Genomic DNA, 23,257 nt, shown 5'->3' with positions numbered 1-23,257 from the left:
GCACATTTCCAATGCAGGACGGTTCTGAGGACCTCACCAGGTGTGTGCACCTGGGAGCTGGAGGAGGGTCAGGGCAGCAGTCATGACCAGGGTGAGAGCAAAAGACCAGATACTTGGTCACTCTTGCCACACATGAGCTGTTGGACACAGTGAACCAGCACTCAGGCTTCTGTGTATGATTTTACACTTGCATCAGGGTGTTAACACTTATAAAACCACCATATGATTTTGTGTTTATATTAAATAAATTAAGATTATGTTCAATAAGATCATAGCAGAAGCAATTGTACCTTCCTGAATTCTCCTCTGTCCACCATGCTGCCCCATTACCCTCTGATCTGCTCTCTGTGCTGCTGTACCTGGGCCTCCACACAGAGCTGCTATATAGCAGGAGGACATGCAAATAGGGCCTCCCTCTGCTCATGAAAACCAGCCCACCTGACCCTGCAGCTCTGCACAGGAGCCCAGCCCTGGACTCCCAGCTCAGCCCACTCAGTGACCAGGACTGAACACAGCTGCTCACCATGGAGAGTGTGCTCAGCTGGGTTTTCCTGGTGGCTGTTTTCAAAGGTAATGAATGGAGAACCAGAGATCCTGAGTATGTGAGTGGACAGGAGTGAGAGGAAGAGTGGATGAGTGCCAGTGTCCTGACCAGGCTGCCTCTGTGTTTGCAGGTGTTCAGTGTGAGGTGCAGCTGGTGGAGTCTGGGGGAGGCCTGGTGCAGCCTGGGGCTTCCCTGAAACTCTCCTGTGCAGCCTCTGGATTCACCTTCAGTAGCTATGGGATGAGCTGGGTCCGCCAGGCTCCAGGGAAGGGGCTGGAGTGGATTGCAGTTATATGGTATGATGCAAGTCAGAAATACTATGCTGACTCTGTGAAGGGCCGATTCACCATCTCCAGAGACAACTCCAAGAACATGCTGTACCTGCAAATGAGCAGTCTGAGAGCAGAGGACACAGCCACCTATTACTGTGCTAGAGACACAGTGAGGGGACCTCCATGTGAGCCCAGACACAAACCTCCTGCAGGGTGCTGAGGGCCAGCAGAGGGCGCTCATCACACAGGGAGCTCAGGGTCACCCAGGAGCAGGAGCAGAGCTGGGGGGCGGGGAGGGCTGGATTCCTGCATCTGGGGGCCTCTTCATAAACCAGCTTCCCCAGGGATCTCTGTAGACTTCTTGTCTCTACTATTCCATGATGTCTCTGAAAGTAAAATTCTTTGTTTTCATGATGTATTTTTCCCTTTTTTCTTCATGTCTCGTACATAATATTGGGTTTAGTTTAACATAATTTCATAATCTTACATTATAATATACTGTATTTTTCTTTGTAGTACTTCTTGCCCTCCTCTTTACCTTCACATTTTCCTTCTATTGTGCTGATCTTACTTCTGTTTGTTTAAAGTTTTTCTTTACACTGGTGACAACTATTTACATGAAATTTACTGCAGTGTGTTCATAACTGCACGTGGACTGTTTGGGTAAATTTCTCTCCACCTTCCTCCTTTCCCTCCCTTCTAATTCACACTCCATTCCCTTCCTCTACCCCTCTGCTCTCCATTCTATTTTGATGTCCCTCTTTTCCCTTATTTTGCTGTAGCCTCCATGTTTAAGAGAAAGCCTCAGCCCTTGATTCTCTGAGTCTGAGTTATTCCATTTCCCATGAGGTTTTCAATACTGATGATTTACCAGAAATATTCCCAATTAATTCCTCCTTATGGAAATACTGTGCTCTCTATATAAACCATATTTTCTCTATCCATTAGTCTGGTGATGGGTATCTGGGCTGGTTCCATCACTTGGTTGCTGTGGGTTTGCTTCAGTAAACATCACTGTGGCTGTGTCACTACAGAATGCTTAGTTTTATCCTTTGTATCTGTAGCAAATTGTGGAAAACCTGAGTCATATGTTGGTGTAGTAGTCAGCTTGTTTGCTGCTGTGATAAAAATTTCTAGCCAGAAAAATTTTAGGGGAAGAAAAGTTTATTGGAGGGCTCACAGTGTCAGAGGTCTCAGTCCATGGACAGCAGGCTCCATTCCTCAGATCTCAAGGTGAGGATGAACATCATGGTGGAAGACTGTGGAGGAGGGAAGCTGCTCACATGATGATCAGGAAGCAGAGAGAGACCCTCACCAGATACAAATATATACCCCAAAGCCAACCCCCGTGCCCCACCTCCTCCAGCCTCACCTGGCCACCTTCAGTCACCACCCAGTTAATCCATTACAGGGAATTAATTCACTGATGAGTTAACATTCTCTTAAACCAATCATTTCAACTCTGAACAAAATCAACAAAATGACACATAAAATAGAAGGAATTGTGAGAGACACTTCTGAAGTTGAGAAGATTATTGGAATTTTTTTGAAAATGTATCCTCCAGTAAACTAGAAAAAAATCAAAATAGAGACAAAATTCTAAACTCTTGTGACCTACAGAAATGGACACACAAGATTATACAAATCTAAATGAGAAAAATATCAAAGAATGAAGGAGACCAGCCATTAAAGTCATTTGAAGACAGAAAAGCCCAGGATCAGTGGATTATGAGTTGAAAAGATCTGAGGCAAAATTCCTCATATTACTATATAAGAAGGAAAAAGAGAAAACACTGAAAAGACATTCTATAAAGCTAGTATCCACTTGATGTCCAATCAAGAACAGGCACATCCAGGAAAGCCAGCAAACCTAACCCTATCCTTAACCCTAATCCTAACCCTAACACTAGTAGAACCATAAAATCTTGATCAGAATAGTAATGCAGGACACAGCCTCAGTGAGGGAGGAGCTAGACATACATCAGGTAGGGCCATATGAAGCATAGACTCGCTGGAGCTCACTGGCTCACACCCAGCACAGGTCACGTAAGAAAGAATCACATGAAAGGCCCAAGGTCCCCGGGTGAAGAGCAGATATAATTAAAAATGTCTCTACTTTCACGTATCTGGAAGAACAGTAATATAAATCAGATGATTTGCTAGGAATAGGAAACTTCACTCAGGGGCTCACCTGGATTTGCAGGTGGTGAAAACACGGAGACCAGCAGGTCTTACCTGAGCCACCCCAGGACCAGGAGGTGGGTGCTGCAGGCTCAGTGTTTGCAGGGAGTTCATGGTCAACACCACAGGGAACACGGAGAGGAGCCACATGTCTTATTAGTGTGCTGTGCTCACTCAGTTAGGCAGGAGGTCAATTCCTGAACCTCATCAGGAGGTCAGCAACTACACCTGCCCTCTCAGTGACCCCACCTCACTAAAGACAGTGTCCACTGTTCTCTCCAAATGCTGGGCTGTGGGCAAGGCAGGTCTCACTGCAGGGATGCTGCACAGGGAAGGGGACTGAGCTCCTCCCTCACCCAGCCTGCCCTGCATGCCGTCCTGTCTGCTGTCAGCCTGGCTCTGCTGCTCTGGGGGACTCAGGGGCTCTCAGACTCAGGCTGCAGCTGAGAGCTGCCTCTGCTCCCAGGACTCTCCCCTGGCCCAGCACCTCCATCCTGTCCTCTCCTGGTGGAGACCAGAGGGCAGGACAGGTGAGGGGAGGAGCTCAGGGCAGATTCCCACCCACTGCTGTCCACAGGCATTGGCTGGACAGTCAGGAGGACAAGCAGGGCACAGGGTGGGGAGGGCAGTGGGCACACAGCAGGAAGCCCCTGCCCTCCTGAGACCCTGCTCCCTCCTCTCCTGCTCAGTCTGCAGCCCCCAAATCTCACAGAGATGAAAGAGAAGAACTCGTCCTGAGAACAAAGGGGGCTCTTCTCCTGGATGTGGGGAACCCCATCCTCAGCCCTGGGCTCTGTTCAGTCATCACTGAGGGCTTCTCCTTCAGGGCTGGGAGGTGGACCTGGGCCTCTTGCATGCTGGGCACGTTCCTCCCACTCTGACACCCTCCCAGGAGCAGGGAGGAAGGGCTTGGAGGAGGCAGGGCTGGGCTCAGGAGGGTGGGCTCCCCCTCTGACAGCCTTCCAGCACCCCTGAAACCACCTGCTCTCCTCTCACAGGTAAAGCTCCACCTGGGTTCAAGACAGGGACACATCTCAGGAGCACAGAGGACCTGGGCAGCCTGACCTCAGCCTCTCCAGATATCAGAAGAGCCTCACCCACATGCAAATCCCTCCTCCTGCTCTGGGTTCAAATGCCCTCTGGGCTGTGGGAGCTCCCAGCTCTCTGCTCAGACAGGGCTGAGGTCTCTGGGAAGGCAGGTGTGGTCTAGAAGATGAGGCTGCTGGGTCTTGTCCTGTGCCTGGTCACAGCTCCCCAAGGTGAGTGTCCCCAGTGTCAGACCTGGGTCCATGGGGAGGTTGTGACTGCAGGTCACTGACAGGGTGTGACTGTCTTTGTCCCCAGGTGTCCTCTGCCAGGTGCAGCTGCAGGAGTCAGGAAATGGCCTGGTGAAGCCCTCACAGACACTGCCCCTGACTTGTGCTGTCTCTGGATTCTCCATCACAACCAGTGGTTCCTGCTGGAGCTGCATCAGTCAGTCCCCAAGGAAGGGGCTGGAGTGGATAGGGTACATAAGTTATAGTGGTAGCACTAACTACAACCTCTCCCTCAAGAGCCGAGTGTCCATCTCCAGAGACACGTCCAAGAAATAATTCTCCCTGCAGCTGAGCTCCCTGTCCACTGAAGTCATGGCCACCCATTACTGTGCCAGACCCACACTGAGGGGACCTCAGTGTGAGCCCAGACACAAACCTCCTGCAGGGTGCCCAGGGACAGCAGGGGGTGCTCAGCACACAGGAGCTCAGGTCACCCAGGAGCAGGTGCAGAGGGAGGAGAGAGATGTCACCTCAGACCCTGAGTTTCCTGCCCAGCCAGCACCTGCCTGAGTCCACCTTGCATGGAGATTTTCGAGTTCCCTCCTCTGCCAGACCCTCTGAAGCTTTTCCTTCTCTGGGTCAGGGTTGTCTGAATTTATCACTCTGAGCGCAGACTTCTCATCCATATTTTCTTGTGAAGCTAATTATTTTACAATGACATTCCCCACATAGTGACTTTTATTTGAACTTTATAAACATATCTTTCTAGTACTGTGGATTGAACACAAGATGCGCTAACCCTGAGCTTCTTCCCAGCCCTGTTTGTGTCTTAGTTTGAGTCATGTTCCCCTAAGTTGCCCAGACAGCCCTTGAAATAGTTTTCCTCCTGCCTTGGCCTCCTGAGCACCTGGGTGACAGGGGATCTCCACCATGTCCAGGTCAGTTTTCTGAACCTCTGCCTCCATGTTGTATCCTCTCATGCCCAGGTGAGTCCCTGTCACCTTCCCATGACTCCTTCCCATTCCCAGTCCACTCTCTGTCTTCCTGTGTTAGATCAGGTCATCATATACATGCCATCCTGAAACCCAAATAGTGGGAGAAACTTTCACCACGGGGACCTTGGCAATTGTAAGAACAGGGTTATTCAAGTAAAACAGTTGTTAGAGGTCACTGAGGCTGCCACACCTCCAGCCATCAGAGCACAGCATGGCAGCTAGGGATTCTCTGACCCAAGTGCCCTTGGACTGTGCTGAGGAACACTGACAGAAAGCCTTAAACCTTGTTAAACCCACAGAAATGTGTATGTTCACAGTGAACTTTGGTGGATGTGAGCCGTCTCTCTCAGGATGAGGCTCTGTAACACCCACACTCACACCCAGGCCCCAAAGGCAGAGGTTCCCACCCCTCATGCAGCTGTGTGTGGCCTGTGGACAGGGGTGACCTGAGCAAGGTGCTGAAGAGAAAGGGGCTCCCTTGGCAAATACCCAGGTGTGAGGCTGGAGAGCTCAGCATGGACTGTGGAAACCACAGGTCAGCTCTGCCACTGGCCTCAGGACCCTGAAGGCATTCTGTGCTTAGGTCCACTCTGACCTCATCTTGCTGAGAGGTGACCCTGAGCCTGAGAAGCCCCAGGACACCTGGCTACTGGGGGGAGGCAGCTTGGTGCCTGCCTGTGTTTCCAGCCACTGAGGCTGGACTGCAGGTCACAGACAGGGATGCCCTGGGCTCTGTCCCTGCTCAGGTCAGCGCCCATCCTGTCCTGAGAGTGCATCTTCAGTCTGGGTGAGGATGAGCAGTGGCCATTTTTATATCCCAAGTAATTCTAAGTTAATCCAGATTCATTCCAGAAAATGAAAACATTTGTATATTCTCAGTATATGTTTTTAGAGCTATAGTCATGATTTTGTATTATACATTTGTAAGTTGCCAAGTTAGAGTGTTGTGCTTTATAACCACTTGTGCTCCTTATATTTCTGTCAATAAAACTTCCAACATCTTCTTTATTTCAATATTTAATTAGTGAGTATAATCGTGCAAAATTTGTGGTTCATTTTGATATATTCATGGATACATTAGCAAATTTTATAGCAGAGATGTTGCTTCCTGCCTATAATTCCTACCTGGTATCATCTCTTTGAATTATTATCTATTTTTATTCATATTAAAAAGAAAACAATGATGTTCATTTGTTGTACACCTCTGAGGCCTGACAAATATTAGAATGATAATTTAGCATTATACACTTTTTGTACTTTAGTGAACAATAATAGATCTAAATATAAACAGCATCTAAATATAGACAGAATTGTCCCAATGTCTGTTTTCCCCTGTGGTCTCGACTGTCTCCTTTGCCTCAGTGAAACCCCAGGTCTTACACTGGGGGCCTTGCTCAGCTCCCTCCTGAGGCCTGGGGGGGTGCTGGGGTCACTTCCCTTTATGTAAAACCCCTCCCTTGTACAGACTCTGTATCTGATTGTTTAAGCCCACTTTTATGATTATGATATTTGAACATAGTTAAGAAAATAACATTTAGTGATTTATAGTTAAATATGTTTTGAGAAACCTGAATATGAATTGATATGTTGTATTTTGTTGTCTTCCACATGTGAAGGTGTTTGATGGTCAGCATCTCTAAGAATGTCAGCATCTCTCTCCATCAGACACACAGCTGGTGATTCCATCTGAATTTCCATAGTAACACTGGAACCTATCTCTAGTGAGGCAGAGGACAGCACCCTGACACAGGGGTTCCAGAGGCCATGGTGGGTCCCAGGCTGTCCCATGCATACCCAGCTGTCCATCACCTGTCCCTCTTTGGTGTGGGAAATGATAGACCCAGCCTGATTTTCTCTTAAAATGGGAGCCATCTCACCCCAAAGCCATGAAAAGCTAATTTCGGCTTTACTCCAAATTCTGAACTTCTTGTAATGCTTACCCGTGCCTTGAACTTACAGCTGACTGGCTCTCTGACCAGATAGCACCCCTCTCTGAAACTTTAGTGACACCTCATAAATCTTGGCTTTCCCTGGTCAGAAAACGAACCTCTCTGAGGCTCTAATGACCTTAATAAATTCTGATGACGGTGTCAGAAAAAATGTAAACTAGCATTAGTGTTATGCTCATCAGAGTTTTGTTATCTGTAAGCCCCCTGTGTGTAACTTTCTGGACTATAAAGCTGGGCTGCAAAAAAGATGCAGTGCTGTCTTGTTCATGCGTTTTTTGTTAAGAAAGGCAGCCCTGCTGGTTGAAATAATAAGCTTGCTTTAATTTGATTTTAACTGGAGTCAGTGGTCTTTTCTTGAGTCCTGGTCTAATGTTTTGGAGGCCCCAGCAAGATGACCCCACCAGACCAGACCATAAGACCAGACTACTAGAAATTCTAAAGCCAGCCTTCGCTCCAGGGCTCCAGGCTGGAGAGCCACTCTAGGGGGTGCGCACCTTGAGAGGTTCCAAGGCCTCAGAGTGGGCGTTTGGTCCCCAGAGTACTGCAGTGAACTGCCGCCCTAAAACAATTAGCAAGCACCTGGTGGAGGAGGCCTCCATAGGTAAGTGGTCCCTTTATAACATCTGGTATTTTGTTAAGGGAGATCTCTTCTGAAGACAGAGAGGTGGCCTGGTGAGGCTCACATATACCTCTGTCTAGGACAGTGATGAGATATCATTCTGTCCTCTGTTCTGTTCTTTAGGGAATTCCTCTGGAAGGGTAGAGAGGTGCCGACGGGCATGCACGCACTCCTACCCAGGGAGCTTTAACAAGACGTTGCATTGCTCCTCTGTTTTTCAATTTCGGTGCCAGGTTTCTGTTTTCTTGTGTTTTGTTTTGTGTTCTATGTTTTTTTTCTACCTTTCTTGTGTGGCTTCTGTGGTAAAAACTTAAGGAAATTGGACATAAAAATGGGTAATAGAGCAAGTTAGTCTGACACCCCTTTGAACTGTGTTTTAAGGAAATGTGATAAACTTTACCCCTCTTTGTTAAGCAAGATTAGAGAAGCCCCTAGCTGGCTGCCTGGAGCACACCCCTGCAGAGGGCAATGCCTGCTGGGGATCTAAGAACTGAGTATCTCCCAGATTAACACATGAAACTCCTTTAAAACCCCTTGTCCCTCCAGATCAAGAGAGTCCCATGTGTTTCTCCTTTGTTAGCAAAGCAATAAACCTCCCTTTTTCTTTTTCTCAAAACCCTGTCCTCATTATTAAATTGGCATTAATTGGCTTCAAGGTCAGGAACCAAACTTTCAGTTACAAATTTTGACACCCCAGGGGGAACTCTAAAGGACGGTCCCTTCTTGGGGAAGCCTAGCACTCCAAACAACTGCATGCCGAGTTAGATGAACTTTTTGAGAGCTGACTACTGAAAAGTTAGGAGATATGGAGCATGCCTGGGGTGGAACTGAACCAAGGGAGCTAATCCTGTAAGTAAAAGGAGGGACTGAGGGACTCCAGTAGCTGCTGAAGCTCTTTTTCTTCAGGGAACTCCCACCTTCCTTCCCTGCACTGTAAGGATTACTCCACCTCTGTCTACTTAAAAAGAAAAAAGAAAAAAAAGAAAAAGAAAAACGGGACACTAAATGCAGTAAAGTTGCCACTAAGACCCTTGATGTTACATTTCAGGTTGCCCCTCTGTGAGAACATCTGGTCCACTCATGGGGAAATCTATGGTGTCACTGGTGTAGGAGTCATAATTAAATGGGAGTTAGAAACTTGGGGAGATTTTTCTCTTATCTGCTCTCTTTTAAAGGTTCCTGTCTGTCAGCCATAGTCTGGAGCTCCTTTCTGTCTGTCTGTCCTGTATCTTTGTTTCTGGCCCTTTAAGACATGGGCAATAATTTGTTGGTATTATAGATGGTTTCTTGGCTGAATGTGTGTCTAAAAGAAGATGTTTTATTGTAACAATCTGGTATCTGAATGGGTTTTTTAAGCATTGCACTATCTTTCAGTTAAAAGTTGGATTTAGGTAATTGATTAGTTTATGATTTCAGATAATTCATGCCAGAGAACTTAGATAATTAGAATGGGAAACTAAAGAACTTTACTTTCAAGTTGGCAAGTAACTCCCAATCATTCAGGTTTTTATTCACCAATTTTTGAATTGGGTAGATTGGGAAGATGTCACTGTGTGCCAGTGCATTAATTTGGACAAGGATAATAAATCATAGCAAGGTATCTGTTCCGTTCAGTGTGTAGGACTTGGGAAAGGAAAGTGTTGGATTGGGATGTTGGTCTGGCTTATTAAAATGACATTAAATAGCAACAGTCTTAGAAATTTTTAAAGCTTAATTTTGTATATAGATGGTAATGTGTGGTTCTCTTTTGGAACTTAATAGTACTATAGGAACTTCAGAGCAAAGGAAGTGGTTTAATGATACTGAAGGGATTTCTTCTGATGGTAGCTTTTATATTATCAAGTAAGATCCTATTTTCAGTTGTGTGTGAGCAAGTTTCTCTAGTGTAGAAAAAAATTTTTCCTTTGACAAAACAAGATGTAAAGGTATAAAATTTTGTAAATTGTATCTTAAACTTGCATCATAATTTTCAACATCCAAACCTGAAAATTATGACTTATGGTTAAAATGCCTTAGGCATGAGGTGTCTGCTCAGAATAGCAGTTTTCCCTACTCCTTCCAGACCTCAACCAGGACTTACTTGAAATGCAAAGGGAAGAAGCCTGCAAGCTCAGTAGGAGACTGATCTGAGGCCCAAGGGAAAAAAGAGTAAAGTTGTCTTTTACCTGAACTCAATCTAGTCTAAACCAAAAAGTAAATTGTATGGTATTTACTAATTACTGGCAGGTCATTTTTTTCTAGGACTCTTGCTTTTTCTTAGATTCTGTTTTTTTTTTTTTTTTTTTGAGCTCATGATTTTGATCCTACAGACCTAGGTTAATGTTTTTCTTATCAGTTCTATTTTTGATCAACTAAGAAGTTTTTAAAACATTGCAATGGAAATTTCATCTGTGAAAAGCCACAAGGCCTTTACTATTGTGTTATATGTGCACACTTGTGTTATGTGTTCTATGTCTATATGTGCATATGTCTGTATCTCATATATATGATATTCAAATTAACAGATATAAGGAGCACTCAGAAATTTTTAAAAAATGGATCCAAAGATCTTTAATTCACATGATTTAAATGTTTTAATTTAAATTGGGTAAACAGAAATAAATATCTTTAAATTTAAGCTTTCAAGTTTTTCTAGGTGTTCAAAAAACTAATAAAATATTAATGTCTATAAAATGTCTAAGATGCCTTGGTTCTAGGACTTTCCTTCAACAAGAAAAAAATGGATAACACCATTCAATACACTTGTCTAACATTTTGATAAAATAAGTAAAGTAAATTTGATATGGGATTACTCATTCATGAGTACTTTTTTCTAGATATCTGATTGATTTACCAACGTCTCTATAAGTTTGTTTTTACAAACAGTCATGTGTTAAAAAGACAAAGATTTCTTAAAACATAAGTTTACCCATAACATTGTTTTTATTAAGTTTTATTTCTAGAGCAAGTAATCTTAAAAATTAAACAACTGGTTATATAAGAACTGTTATTTTAGACTACTGTACTGTCATTTCTTTAAAAGCTAAACTTGGTTAATATAATAACATCAATGTAATTGTGATGCTATTAATGTGCTCATGTCTTCCACATATACAAGTCTGTAAGCTAGAAGCTTTAAAAGAGTGTCAAAGTATCAAGCTGGTGTTCTAAAGTTGCATGGTAATTTTAAGGTATATATATATATATATATATATATATATATATATATATATATATATATATATATATATATATATATATATGAATGATTTATTTACCTGTTATTAAAAAGATATGTAAAGTTTTATGTTACTTTTTACATTGGGGAACATTTTAAATGTATTTTTAAGTTAATGAGAGCCTAATCTATGTAAAGGTTAATATTGTAAAGCACAGAGTATTTTGCTACATTTCCATAAAAGTTAAAAACTTTCATCCTTTCTTTAATTCATGTTTTAAATGTGATATACTATGGTGTTAGCTAATATTCATGTGACCTCAAACAATTTGTGCAAACTTTGTAAAATGATATTTAAAAGTTAAAGATCAGCTTTAGAACTAGAACACTTAAGATTTATAGAGTTCTGCCTTACCTGAGAATAGGTTTTGTGTCCCGTCTGACTACATGTGAGAATGACTATGAAAGCAGTAGGCCAGATTTTAGTTCATTTAAAGTTATGTTTAAAAGTTGTTTTTTCTCTGTCAAGATTACTAGGATCTCAAACAGGGGATATAATGTATAACTCAGCCAAAATTCAAGGTAGCTATTTCATGAACTAAATATGTTTTTACTCTTGTTAATTTTATTTTGTAATTTCCTTATAAATGATCTAAAGATTCCCTGTTAGTGTTTTGCAGAGATGTTGCTTTAAAACACAACCTGGGTTAATTTAAGATAATAAGCCATCACCTACAAGACAGGTAGGATAATACAGAAACCAATTAATAAAAAAGATAAATAATTTTAAAGTTATAGATATTAAGCCCAGTACTCTTAATATAAGGCTGTTAAAATTTATATTGCTGGATGTTTAAGATTAAGTTTTAAAACTAAAGTTAAATTAAAAGGGCCAAAAACCCCAATATTTGGCTCTTGCCCTCTGAGTCAGTCTGAATCCAGGGAACAGGGGATTTCTTTAAAGAGCTTTGCAACTCTGGGCCACATAGCCTCCCAATAAGGGAGATTAATGAGACCACTGGAGAACAGAAAGCCAATCAGTGCATTTTCTATGAATAGGAGGGTCATCAGAGAAGGGAGACATCCCTGATGCTTCCAACAGAAGCCACATGGTAGAGCAAAACCTGGACCCATCCCACCGCAAATGGCACTAGAAGAACTGAGAAGTTGCTCTCAAGTTCCCCCAGGATTCTCATGGAAACTCAGCTGACTATTAACAATAGATAGAAAAAAAGACAGTTTGACTGCTTCATCTTAAACACTTAGCAAAGTCAGTTAAAACCAAAATGCAGCCATTCCTGGGCATTTTAAAATAATAATAATAATAATTATTATTATTATTATTATCATCATCATCATCATCATTATTTAAGGTATACACCTTATGATAGCCCCCCAAAATAAGTAAGACTGGAGGCTACAAAGAAGGATTCACAGACATAAATGCCTGATTACTATAAAAAGAGACTATCAAGAAGAACTGTGAGAGTAGTTTTTAGTTTAAGGCCCACGGATATTCCTAACCTAGATAGGGAGGCTTGGTGTTTGCTAGTATGATTATCCATCCCTAAGTAACAGAATTAAAGGTTTCTCTATTCGATACAGAGGTCATACTAGAAAAAGTATTTTACAAGATCAAATGACATTAAGTTATTAAACTATATATATATATATATATATATATATATATATATATATATATATATATATACACACACACACATATATATGTTAACTTCTACAGTGACATGTTCCAGGTGCTGCAACGTTTATTCAGTACTCATGGTTTTTGTTTCTCTCATAGAAGCACCCATCCCCACCCATAGAAGAACAGGACTTTACAAACTGTTCTTCCCCACCCAGATTTCAAACCGAACTGACTTCTAAAAGAAAAACTCATGTACCTCACACCGTGCCCCCTCACATAACCCCCTCTCAGCTCAGAAGAAGCCAAAACAAGTGATGACCCTCTTCTTACAACAATGAAGCCCAAAAAATAGACAGTCAATATAAATAATTAATTAAGCCAGGTCAAATCAGGAAGACTGGTTTTGTGTGAGTTCAAAAAAAGTCGGAGACTGCTACCTGAGGGATTAAAATTCCCTCAGTGCTCTTCCCCTACCCTATTAAAGATTTAAAAGGGACACATAAGAAAAGGGGGGAATGATAGACCCAGCCTGATTTTCTCTTAAAATTGGGAGCCATCTCACCACAAAGCTATGAAAAGATAATTTGAGCTTTACTATAAATTACTGCAAATTCTGAACTGGCTTGTAATGCTTGCGCCTGCCTTAAACTCACCCATGCCTGGCTCTCCCTGACCAGATAGCAGCTCTCTCTGAATCTTTAGGGATGCCTCATCGATCTTGGCCTTCCCTGGCCACATAACAACCCTCTCTGAGGCTCTAATGACCTTCATAAATTTGGATGTCGGGGTCAGCAAAGCTGTAAACTAGCCTTTGTGTTATGCTCCTCAGAGTTTTGTTATCTGTAACCTCCCTGTGTGTAACTTTGTGGGCCATAAACCTGGACTGCAAGGACACAGCAGGGCTGTCTTGTTCCTAAGGTTTTTGTTGGGAGAGGCAGCCCAGCTGGTCAAAATAATAAGCTTGCTTTAATTTGATTTTAATTGGAGTCATTGGTCTTTTCTTGCATCCTGGTCTAACAGGAGCCCACCAGCTGCTCTGCCCAGTCACTGGGAAGCATAGCCTGCCTGTGGGCCACAGGTGCTCTGTGAGCTTCTGCACATGGCCCTTACTGCATGTGGCCCTCTCTGCACATGGCCCTCACCACACACCCTCACCCTCTCCCTCCCTGCACCTTCCCATCAACAGGGGCCACTGTCCTCTCTCTTTCCAGGAACTGATGCAGTAACTTCCCCACATGAGTGATGGTGTGCTGATGGTCTCCCTCTGCCTGACCCATTTCAGCTGGGTCCATGTGCTCCAGGGCCATACCCAGGGCCAGGAGAGACAGCATGCCATCCTTGTTGGCTAAATCTTGTCCTTCCTCTATAGATAGCACTTTGAATTTGTTCAGGTAACCCCCAGGGACATGGTCACTGACTGATTCTTGGTCGCTGAGTGGAAACTGCTAGGGACCTGCTCCCTGTTCCGGTGCACCTGATACTCACTGTGCCCCTCTGGTGCTTCCCTGTGCTGCATTTCTGTTGGCTTCTGTCTCTCAGTTTCCATCTCCAGCTTCTGCTAACTTCCTCATCCTGGGGCCTTGGGACATTTTCCTTCCAGATCTCTACATTGTAATCAAATGACTTTATGATCTTTATGATTCCAGGGGGAATCCAGGGCCTGTGTATGTGGAGCCTGTTCTATCTGTGGCCACACCCCAGGGCTGTCATTTCAGTGTGAAAATTGGCTTCACCTCATGGTGAGAGCAGTGGTCTGTGTGCCTGAGCATGGCCTGTTGGTCAGCTCAGGACACCTGGTCCACCCATCACCCCACATTCTCCCTCCTGGGAGGAGAGCCATCCTGATCCCTCCTGCTGGCTCTGCTGGGTCTGCAGGGTGAGCGTGCTGCCCACAGCCACCCTCTGGGTGAGAACAGACAAGTGCTCCTGTGTCAGCCATGGCCATGTGCCTCTTGTCTCAGCCCCTCCCTCTCCTGACCTTGCTCACCACCACAGCCACTGTCCAGCTCTGCCTCTTTGAGGCCAGCTTCTTACATGGACAGGAGAATGAGGCCAGGAAGAGGCTGTCCTTCAGGCCTGGCCTTTTCTCCTAGCACTGTAACCTAAATTGGGTTCCTCATGTGTGTACCCCTGTGGCAAGTGCCTGAGGTCACCAACACATGAAGAGGAGCTTTCCTTTGGCTCCTGACTTCCAGTGCTCTAGTCCATGAAGAGAGGAGTCCACTGCATTCACACCTTTCCTGGGTGTGCAAGGGGCAATGCAGAGAGCCCACTATGGGAACAGCCACTCACCTAGTTTGAAGGACTCCAAAGGGAGGGAAGCAGAGACGGGGTCTGACAGTCCCCTTGCAGGGCATGTCCACTGTGATTTACAGATATCCCATGTGTCCCCATGTCCTAAGGGATCCCCACCCCACCCCCACAGCCCAAGGAGCTGAAGAACATCCTTAGCACATGGAATTTTGGGAGGACAATTATGCACACTCATCATTCTATCCCTGGACACAAAGCTTTCTCATCCATCTCATAAGGCAGAGCACATTCAGTACTCACACTTGAGACCCTTAAGGCACAAATACTTCAACTGAGCTCAGAAGTCCAGTGCAAAGACTCCTCAAGATTCAGGGAAAACCTACTGTGTGCCTTAAAATCAACTGAGGGTTTCAAACCCCCAAGTTCTAGGGCACAGGTAAATATTTCCATCTGAAATAAAAAGGAAACAGGCTGAAGGGGACTGAAGACCAGCAGGACTGACATTAAACCCATTGTTCCCCATCTGTCCTAAGGGCCACTGTGGGTGAGAGGAGTGAGGGCTCTGGACATCCCTAGCACACAGCCCAGCTGGACACAGCCCCCTAGCCACATGGTTAGTGAGCTTGGCCTCCAGCTTCCTGGGCAAGGGCTGCTCACTGCTGGCTCCTCTGCTCCTGGGGTCTCCTCAGCAGCCCTGGCCTCATCTCACAGCCCCATGCATCACCTGCCAGGGCTGCCAGCAGGGAATCTGACCCCTGACCCCCATCTGACCTCCCAGCCCTTCCTTTCAAGTATTCATGTAACCCTCCCTGGAGCTCTCACAGTCTGCCCCCTGCAAAGCCAGCATGGTGTGGCTGAGGACAAGGTCACCCTCAGCAGGGAGCAGGTCCTGGCCTCCCTTGAACCAGGGCTGGGAACCTCTGAGCCCCTTGCTGGCTGAACAGGGGAAACCATGCCCTGGGCAGTCCTGGGTCAGGAGCCCAGAGCTCTCTCCCACAGGCCCTGCCCTGGGGGGTCTTTCAGATCTTCATCTCTGCCTCTGAGCTGGGGAAGCTGGGCCTTGTTGATTCCTGGGATCCTGAAACACCCTCCATCCTCTGGGTGCAAGGCCTGGGCTGCTCTCAGTGGAGCTGCTGGCCTCCCCCTCCTGGCCACAGCTCCTGGGCAGCACCACAAGTGTGCTGCTCTCCTGGCCAAAGTGCAAAGCACCAGCTCTGCCTGCACTGGCCCTCTCTGCCCCTCCCTGTCCTGCACATGACCTGACATCAGTCAGGGGGTCACATGCCAGGGCCTCACCTGTGCCCTTGAGATTGTCCAGCCCACAGTCTGCTCCAGCCTGAGTGAGCCCAGCTCCCACCAAGTGTGGGATCATCCACAAAACAGGTTCTGATAACATAATTAAGTGTGTCCACCTGTGAGTTGTAGGAGGTTCAGGGGACCACACCTGTCCAGGGTAAGAGCAGAAGCCTAAATACTCAACTCCCTCCTGCCAGATATGAGCTGTTGGGCACAGTGGATCACCACTCAAGCTTCTGTGTGATTTCATAACTGTATCATGGAATTGACGCTGATCCCTCTGTCATGATTATGTAGATGTGTAAAATACGTTAATGGATGATGTAGGCAGAACAGAAAAATACACAAAAGCAGTTTTACTTTCCAAAATGCTGCTGTGTGCTCCTAACTGCACCTGATGCTCACCTCTACCCTAAATGCTCCTCTAGGAGGCCTCCACCCAGAGCTCCTATATACTGGGAGGACATGCAAATAGGGCCTCCCTCTGCCCATGAAAACCAGCCCACCTGACCCTGCAGCTCTGCACAGGAGCCCAGCCCTGGACTCCCAGCTCAGCCCACTCAGTGATCAGGAATGAACACAGCTGCTCACCATGGAGAGTGTGCTCAGCTGGGTTTTCCTGGTGGCTGTTTTCAAAGGTAATGAATGCAGAACCAGAGATCCTGAGTGTGTGAGGGGACAGGAGTGAGAGAAAGAGTGGATGAGTGCCAGTGTCCTGACCAGGCTGCCTCTGTGTTTGCAGGTGTGCAGTGTGAGGTGCAGCTGGTGGAGGCTGGGGGAGGCCTGGTGCAGCCTGGGGGTTCCCTTTGAGTCTCCTATGCAGCCTCTGGATTCACCTTCAGTGATGACTACATGCACTGGGTCCACCAGGCTCCAGGGAAGGGGTTGGAGTGGGTTAGAGAAATTAACAGGAATGGTTACACAACAAACTATGCCAACACTGTGAAGGGCCGATTCATCATCTCCAGAGACAACTCCAAGAACACACTGTACCTGCAAATGAGCAGTCTGAGAGTCGAGGACACAGCCACCTATTACTGTGCTAGAGACACAGGGAGGGGACCTCAGTGTGAGCCCAGACACAAACCTCCTGCAGGGTTCCCAGGGTCAGCAGGGGGCGCTCAGCACACAGGAGCTCAGGTTCACCCAGGAGCAGGTGTAGAGGGAGGTTGAGAGCTGGTTTCCTGCATATGCATTTCTCTCCATGAACCAGCTTCCCAGGGAGCCACCTGGACTTGTCTATACTAAACATTGGTTTCTCTGAATATATGGATCCTGGTTTTTGAGAGGTATTTTTCCTTGTTAATCTAATATTAACATCATAGTTATTGCATCAGAGTTAACCTTATTATTGCTTTTCCATTAACCTAGTGATAGACATCCATTGAGTATCAAAGCAGGTCCTCCCTGTGGTCACTGTGCCATGTGCAGGACTGAGGTCCAGTCCTGACTCCACCATGAAGGTGACTCTCAGAACTTGACAGTTGAGTCAGGTCCCACCTTGGGCCTCTCTGCAGCATGGACGTCCTGGTGTGGAACAGGGGGCCCCACTGGCTGAGGCCTCTGTCCACTCACTGCCCTCCCAGGGCCTGTTCAGGCTGTGACATTTGTGCAGCTGAGTCAGAGCAGAGCAGTGGTTAGAGTCTTATCCACACTCACTGCTCTATCAATGTCTGTGAGCTCCATCCTCTCCAGGTTGTGAAAAGGTGGTGGGTGTGGTGAAGGACTTCCCAGATATGAAGCATGTGGACGTTTCTCTCCTGTGGACTCTGCTGCTGGATGAAGGTCAGTGCTGGCTGAGGGGTTTCCCACATCACTGCACTCACAGGCCTCTCTCCACCATGGAGCCTGTGGTGCTGAGCAGGTGTGGGATTTGCCTGAAACCCTCCCCACATTCACTGCATGGGAAAGGCTGGTATCCAGGGTGAACGCTTAGGTGTGCAATGTGATTGGCATTTCTGCTGAAGACTTTCACATTCACTACACCTGGGTGTCCTGTCCAGTGGGATCTATCTGGAGTGTGAAAGGCTGGACTGATGGTGAGCAGCTGCCCACATGCTCTCCATTCCTGGGGCCTTTCCCCTGTGAGAGGCCCCTGCACTCTCAGTGCTCCCTGGAGACTGCCCACTGGTGGGTCCCCTGGTCCCTGAACACACTTGAGCTGGCTGAACGTCCTTCCCACCTCCCTGCTCTCCAGGCCTCTCCCACAGGTGGTTCTGCAGCTGCTCAAGGCTTGGACCCCATCCTCCTCTTTTAAGTGTTGCTCCCCAGGGCACAGCATGGGGTGCTGAGGGTTCCCACTTAGCTCTCCTCCTGTGGGTGCCTCTGTCCAGATGGAGCCTCCACAGCCTCTGCTCTGTGCCAACAACCCTTCACCATCCACAGGGGGTTCTGCAGCCTCAGGAGCCCAGGCCAGGTCCTGCACCACAGCTGATGACCTCAGACTCTCTCCCTGCTGGTGCTGTCATGGCAGCCACCACAGGCATCTGATCTCTGTGTGGGCACAAAGTCCTGCTCAGTGCTGCCCTCCTGCCCTGGGCACCTCAGCAGAGCCAGCTCTACCCTGGCCACTCTTAGCAGACTCTAAAATTCCTGATTTCCACCCTACCCCTGACCAACCAGATGAGGACATTAAGTAACTCCTGTTGTGTTAAGTGCTCTGGGAGAGAGGGAGAGAGACTGGGGGAGAAAGGTAGCAGTTGACCCCAGGCCCAGAGTCCCCGTGGTGCAGCTGTGCAGGCACAGACACAGGAGGCCTCAGATGTCCTCTGAGAACTTGGGAACCTCAGGGATCCCAGGGATGTGAGCAGATTCATCATGAGGAGTTTATTTATTTTAATTGGTTTTATTTTTTAAATACATGACAGCAGAATGCATCACAATTATTATTACACACATAGAACACAATTTTTCCTATTTCTAGTTGTGTATAATGTGTGCTCACCAATTTGTGTCTTCATATATGAACTTTGGATAATGATGCCCATCACATTCCACCATCATTGCTAACCCCCTGCCCCCTCCTTCATTTCCCCTCCCACCCCTCTGCCCTATCTAGAGTTTGTCTGTTCCTCCCATACTCCCTGTCCCTACCCCACTATGAGTCAGTCACCTGATATCAGATAAAACATTTGGCATTTTTTTTTGGGGGGGGGGATTGGCTATTGCCATGATTTTATTCTCTTGCATTGCTAAGTAATATTCTATTGGGTATATATGTTACATTTTTAATCCATTCATCTTCTGATTCCACAGTTTAGTTATTGTGAATTGTGGTCCTATAAACATTGACGTGGGTGTGTCCCTGTAGTATGCTCTTTTTAAGTCCTTTGGGTATAGCCTGAGGAGAGGGATAGCTGGTCAAATGGTAGTTCCATTCCAAGATTTCCAAGGAATCTCCATACTGTTTTCCATATTGGCTGCACCAATTTGCTGACCCACCAACAATGTATGAGTGTGCCTTTTCCCCACATCCTATCATGAGAGGGTTTAAGCAAGAGTGCTGCAGACTACAGTGACCACACTGACCCTGAGGGGACAAAGATGGGAGCTGTCCCTTGAACATGCTGTCCCCAGCACCTACAAGAGCCCCACAGGCACACCACACCACCCATCCTGAACCTTCCTGTGTGGCTGACAGAGCAGAGCAAAGGCCCTCAGGAGGCCATCCCCTGTGTCCTCTCTCTGCATGGCTGTGCACTCCAGCAGGGAACACCCCCTCTGTGTGGTGATGCCACCCCTGACCACTGGGCATCCCCATTCCTGGATGGCTGGCAGGAGGAGGACCAGCAGGAAGCAGGAAGGTGCCCCCAGTTTCCCCCACCCCAGCCCCCAGTGCCTCTGAGCAGCAGGAGACAAACACCTCTCTAGGAAGGATGGGGTCCTGCCCTGTGCTCCCCACTTTATCCTCATCTTCAGTCTCAGGCTGAAAGCCCAGCCCTGACTGAGCAGCCCTGTCTCCTCCTCATGGGGCCTTCATTGTAGCATTGAGGTCCTGACACTGCTCCTCGGCCTGGTGACAGCACCCTGTGTGCATGTCCAGGGATTTCAGGAGCAGGGTGTGGGCATGCAGTTCTGGTGTGACTGACTGAAAGTGAGGCTGCTCTTCCCTCATGTCCCCACCCAGGTGTAGGTCCAGATGTTGGGGCCAGGCCTGGTGAAGCCCCTGCCCACCCTGTCCCTCACCTGTGCTGACTCTGATTCTCTCTACCCAGCCATGGTGTGAGCTGGACCCACCAGGCTTCAGGGAGGGGCCTGGAGTGGGTTAGAAGGATGGATGGAGGTGGAACAGATCCCATTCCACACGTGGTCCTGAGTCCCTGCTGGTCCTCAGTGCTCCTTGATGGAGTTGAGCACATGCTGGTCCTTTCCCCCATGTGTCCTTGGCCTACTGCAGCTGCAGGGGTTGGCCCCTATCTGGTAGATAGTCAGATTCACCAGGGACACTTCCAAGAGCCAGGTTTCATTAGAACTCAACAGGGTGAAACCTGAGGATATGGCTGTGTATTCCAGTGGGAGACACCCAGTGAGGGAACTCAGTGTGAGCCCAGTCACTCACCTGCCTGCAGGGGGCGCTGAGGACCAGCAGGGGGCGGTGAGGACCAGCAGGGGGAGCTGAGGACCAGCAGGGGGCGCTGAGGACCAGCAGGGGGAGCTGAGGACCAGCAGGGGGAGCTGAGGTCCAGCAGGGAGCTGAGGACCAGCAGGGAGCTGAGGACCAGCAGGGGGCGCTGAGGACCAGCAGGGAGCTGAGGAGCAGCAGGGGGAGCTGAGGTCCAGCAGGGAGCTGAGGACCAGCAGGGAGCTGAGGAGCAGCAGGGGGCGCTGAGGACCAGCAGGGAGCTGAGGAGCAGCAGGGAGCGCTGAGGACCAGCAGGGGGAGCTGAGGACCAGCAGGGAGCTGAGGACCAGCAGGGGGAGCTGAGGACCAGCAGGGGGCGCTGAGGACCAGCAGGGGGAGCTGAGGACCAGCAGGGGGAGCTGAGGAGCAGCAGGGGGAGCTGAGGACCAGCAGGGGGAGCTGAAGACCAGCAGGGGGATCAGCACCACCAGGGCCCCTTAGGGTCAGGAGGAAGCTCAGGCTCAGCACATAGAGTGAGGACCAGCAGAGACATTTAGGATCAGCAGGGGAAGCTCAGGACCACCAGCTTCACATCTCACCCCCAGGAGAAGATAGAGCAGTGTCCTGGTGGGATTGCTTTATGTATAGTAGTTTCCTGAAAAAACTCAGCAATTCTTCCAGAATTCTAATTCCCCTTCTTCATTTTTTTCAATTATATTTTCAGTTTATAATATTCTGTTTTCCTAGTCTAGATTCAAATTCTTGTGATGCTTAACATTTTTCTGAATATTGACCTTAAGTCCTGAGCCTTGATGACTATCCCAATAAGGCTGAGGAATTTAAATTCTCTGTGACTCCTTCTCCTTATTTGCTGTGCACACAGAGGAGGAGCCACATTTCTGTATTTGAAGTGAAAGGAGGGGAAGGCAGGGGATGTGGGGATAAAGATAGTAGAATGAAACACACATTATTACCTTATGTTTGTATGTGACTGTATGACCAATGTGATTCTACAATATGTATACTCAGAAAAGTGAGAAATTATATTCCACCTATGTATGATACATCAAAGTATATAAGTGTATTCTACTGTCATGTATAACTAATTAAAACAAATAAAAATTTTAAAAAAAGAAATGTACCACTTAGAGTTCTTGTTGCGTATAAGCTGTTTCCGTCACCATGAGCTCTGTGACATCACACCCCACAGCCAGGCCCCCAAAGTCAGAGGTGCCCACTCCTCCTGCATGTGTGCATGGCCTGTGCACAGGGCTGAGCTGAGTGAAATATTGGGGAGAAGGGGGATCCCTTGACAAAGACCCAAGATAGAGCATGGACTGTGGGAGCTGCAGGTCTGCTCTGCCACTGGCCTCAGGACCCTGAAGACACACTGTATCCAGGGACATTGTGACCCCACCTTGCTGTGGGTTGCCTCCAAACCTGAGAAGCCCCAGGACACCTGGCATCTGGGAGGCAGCATGGAGCCTGCCTGGGTTTCCAGCCACTGTGGCTGCATTGCAGGGTCACAGAGAGGGACACCTGGGCTTTGTCCCTGCTCATGTCAGTGCCCACTGTCCTGAGTCCAGCTCCAGCCTGGGTGAGGATGAGCAGTGGCAATGTTTATATACAGGTGGTCTAAGGTGCTCTTGGTTCATCTCAGAATATTAAATCACTGGGAGTATTTTAAAAATATGTGCTGGTTTAGAGCTAGGCACCAATTTTAGATATGAAATATGGAAGTGGCTAAAATCCATAGTACTAAATTTTGTAACAATGCTTCTCACTTCTATTTCTATCATTAATAATTTCACATTTTTACTTTTATTATTTTATTTGCGCATGATAAAAGTAAAATTTTGTGGTTTGTTTTGATGTAATTATACATGCACACATAATTTATATCAGAGCAATATTTCCTCTGTATCTTGTATATCTTAAATTTCCCTACCTGTCATCATCTCCTCGATTTATTATATACAACGAGTTTCCTTTGTTGTATGGCTATCATGTCCTTCTAAATACCTAACTAATAATTGTACACTGTACAAATGTTGGTGTCTTAATTCACAAAAAACATATTGCTTCTGCATTCAGATGGCATTTTCTGAGGGGTTAATTTTCCCCAATGGTTTGGTTTCTGTCTTCTTTTCCTCAGGACACTTTAGAACTTGTTCTGGGGGTCTCACTCAGCTCCTTCCAGCCCCAGGTAGATACAGGATCACTTTACTAAACACGATGCCCCTCATCTGCAGACACACTATATTTGATTGCTTAAGCCTGCTTTTCTGAGTATAATATTTGGTCTTATATAAATTAGACATATGACTTGAGACATTAATACATTTTAAAGGACCTGGAAAAGTACTGATGTCTTGTATGCTGTGGTCTTTCTCATGTGAGGGTGCTTGATCACCAACATCACTAAGAATGTCAGCATCTCTCCATCAGACAACAGCTGGCCATTCCAGCTGTATTTTCACACTTACACTTAAACCTAGCTCTAGTGAGGCAGAGGACAGCACCCTG

The 23,257-nt window shown here is 46.7% G+C and overlaps 2 gene segments (V, D, J or C); both read left to right on the top strand.

Moving 5' to 3' along the window:
• Positions 1 to 451: 451 nt before the first annotated feature.
• LOC124098409 (immunoglobulin heavy variable 3-33-like) lies at positions 452 to 991 on the top strand (the record flags this gene model as incomplete). The annotated part of the segment is given in 2 exon segments: positions 452 to 570; positions 675 to 991. Coding segments are annotated over 2 exon segments (363 nt in total), but the record flags the coding sequence as incomplete, so codon positions are not given.
• A 3,016-nt stretch (positions 992 to 4,007) lies between these two features.
• LOC124098423 (immunoglobulin heavy variable 4-61-like) lies at positions 4,008 to 4,633 on the top strand. The segment is given in 2 exon segments: positions 4,008 to 4,256; positions 4,342 to 4,633. Coding segments are annotated over 2 exon segments (294 nt in total).
• Positions 4,634 to 23,257: the final 18,624 nt, after the last annotated feature.

The sequence above is a fragment of the Marmota monax genome, unplaced genomic scaffold (assembly GCF_021218885.2).
Source record: "Marmota monax isolate L192 unplaced genomic scaffold, Marmota_monax_Labrador192_F-V1.1 WCK01_AAM20220418_F8-fsc00395, whole genome shotgun sequence".
Lineage (NCBI taxonomy): Eukaryota > Metazoa > Chordata > Mammalia > Rodentia > Sciuridae > Marmota > Marmota monax.
This window is presented reverse-complemented; position numbering and strand designations above follow the sequence as displayed.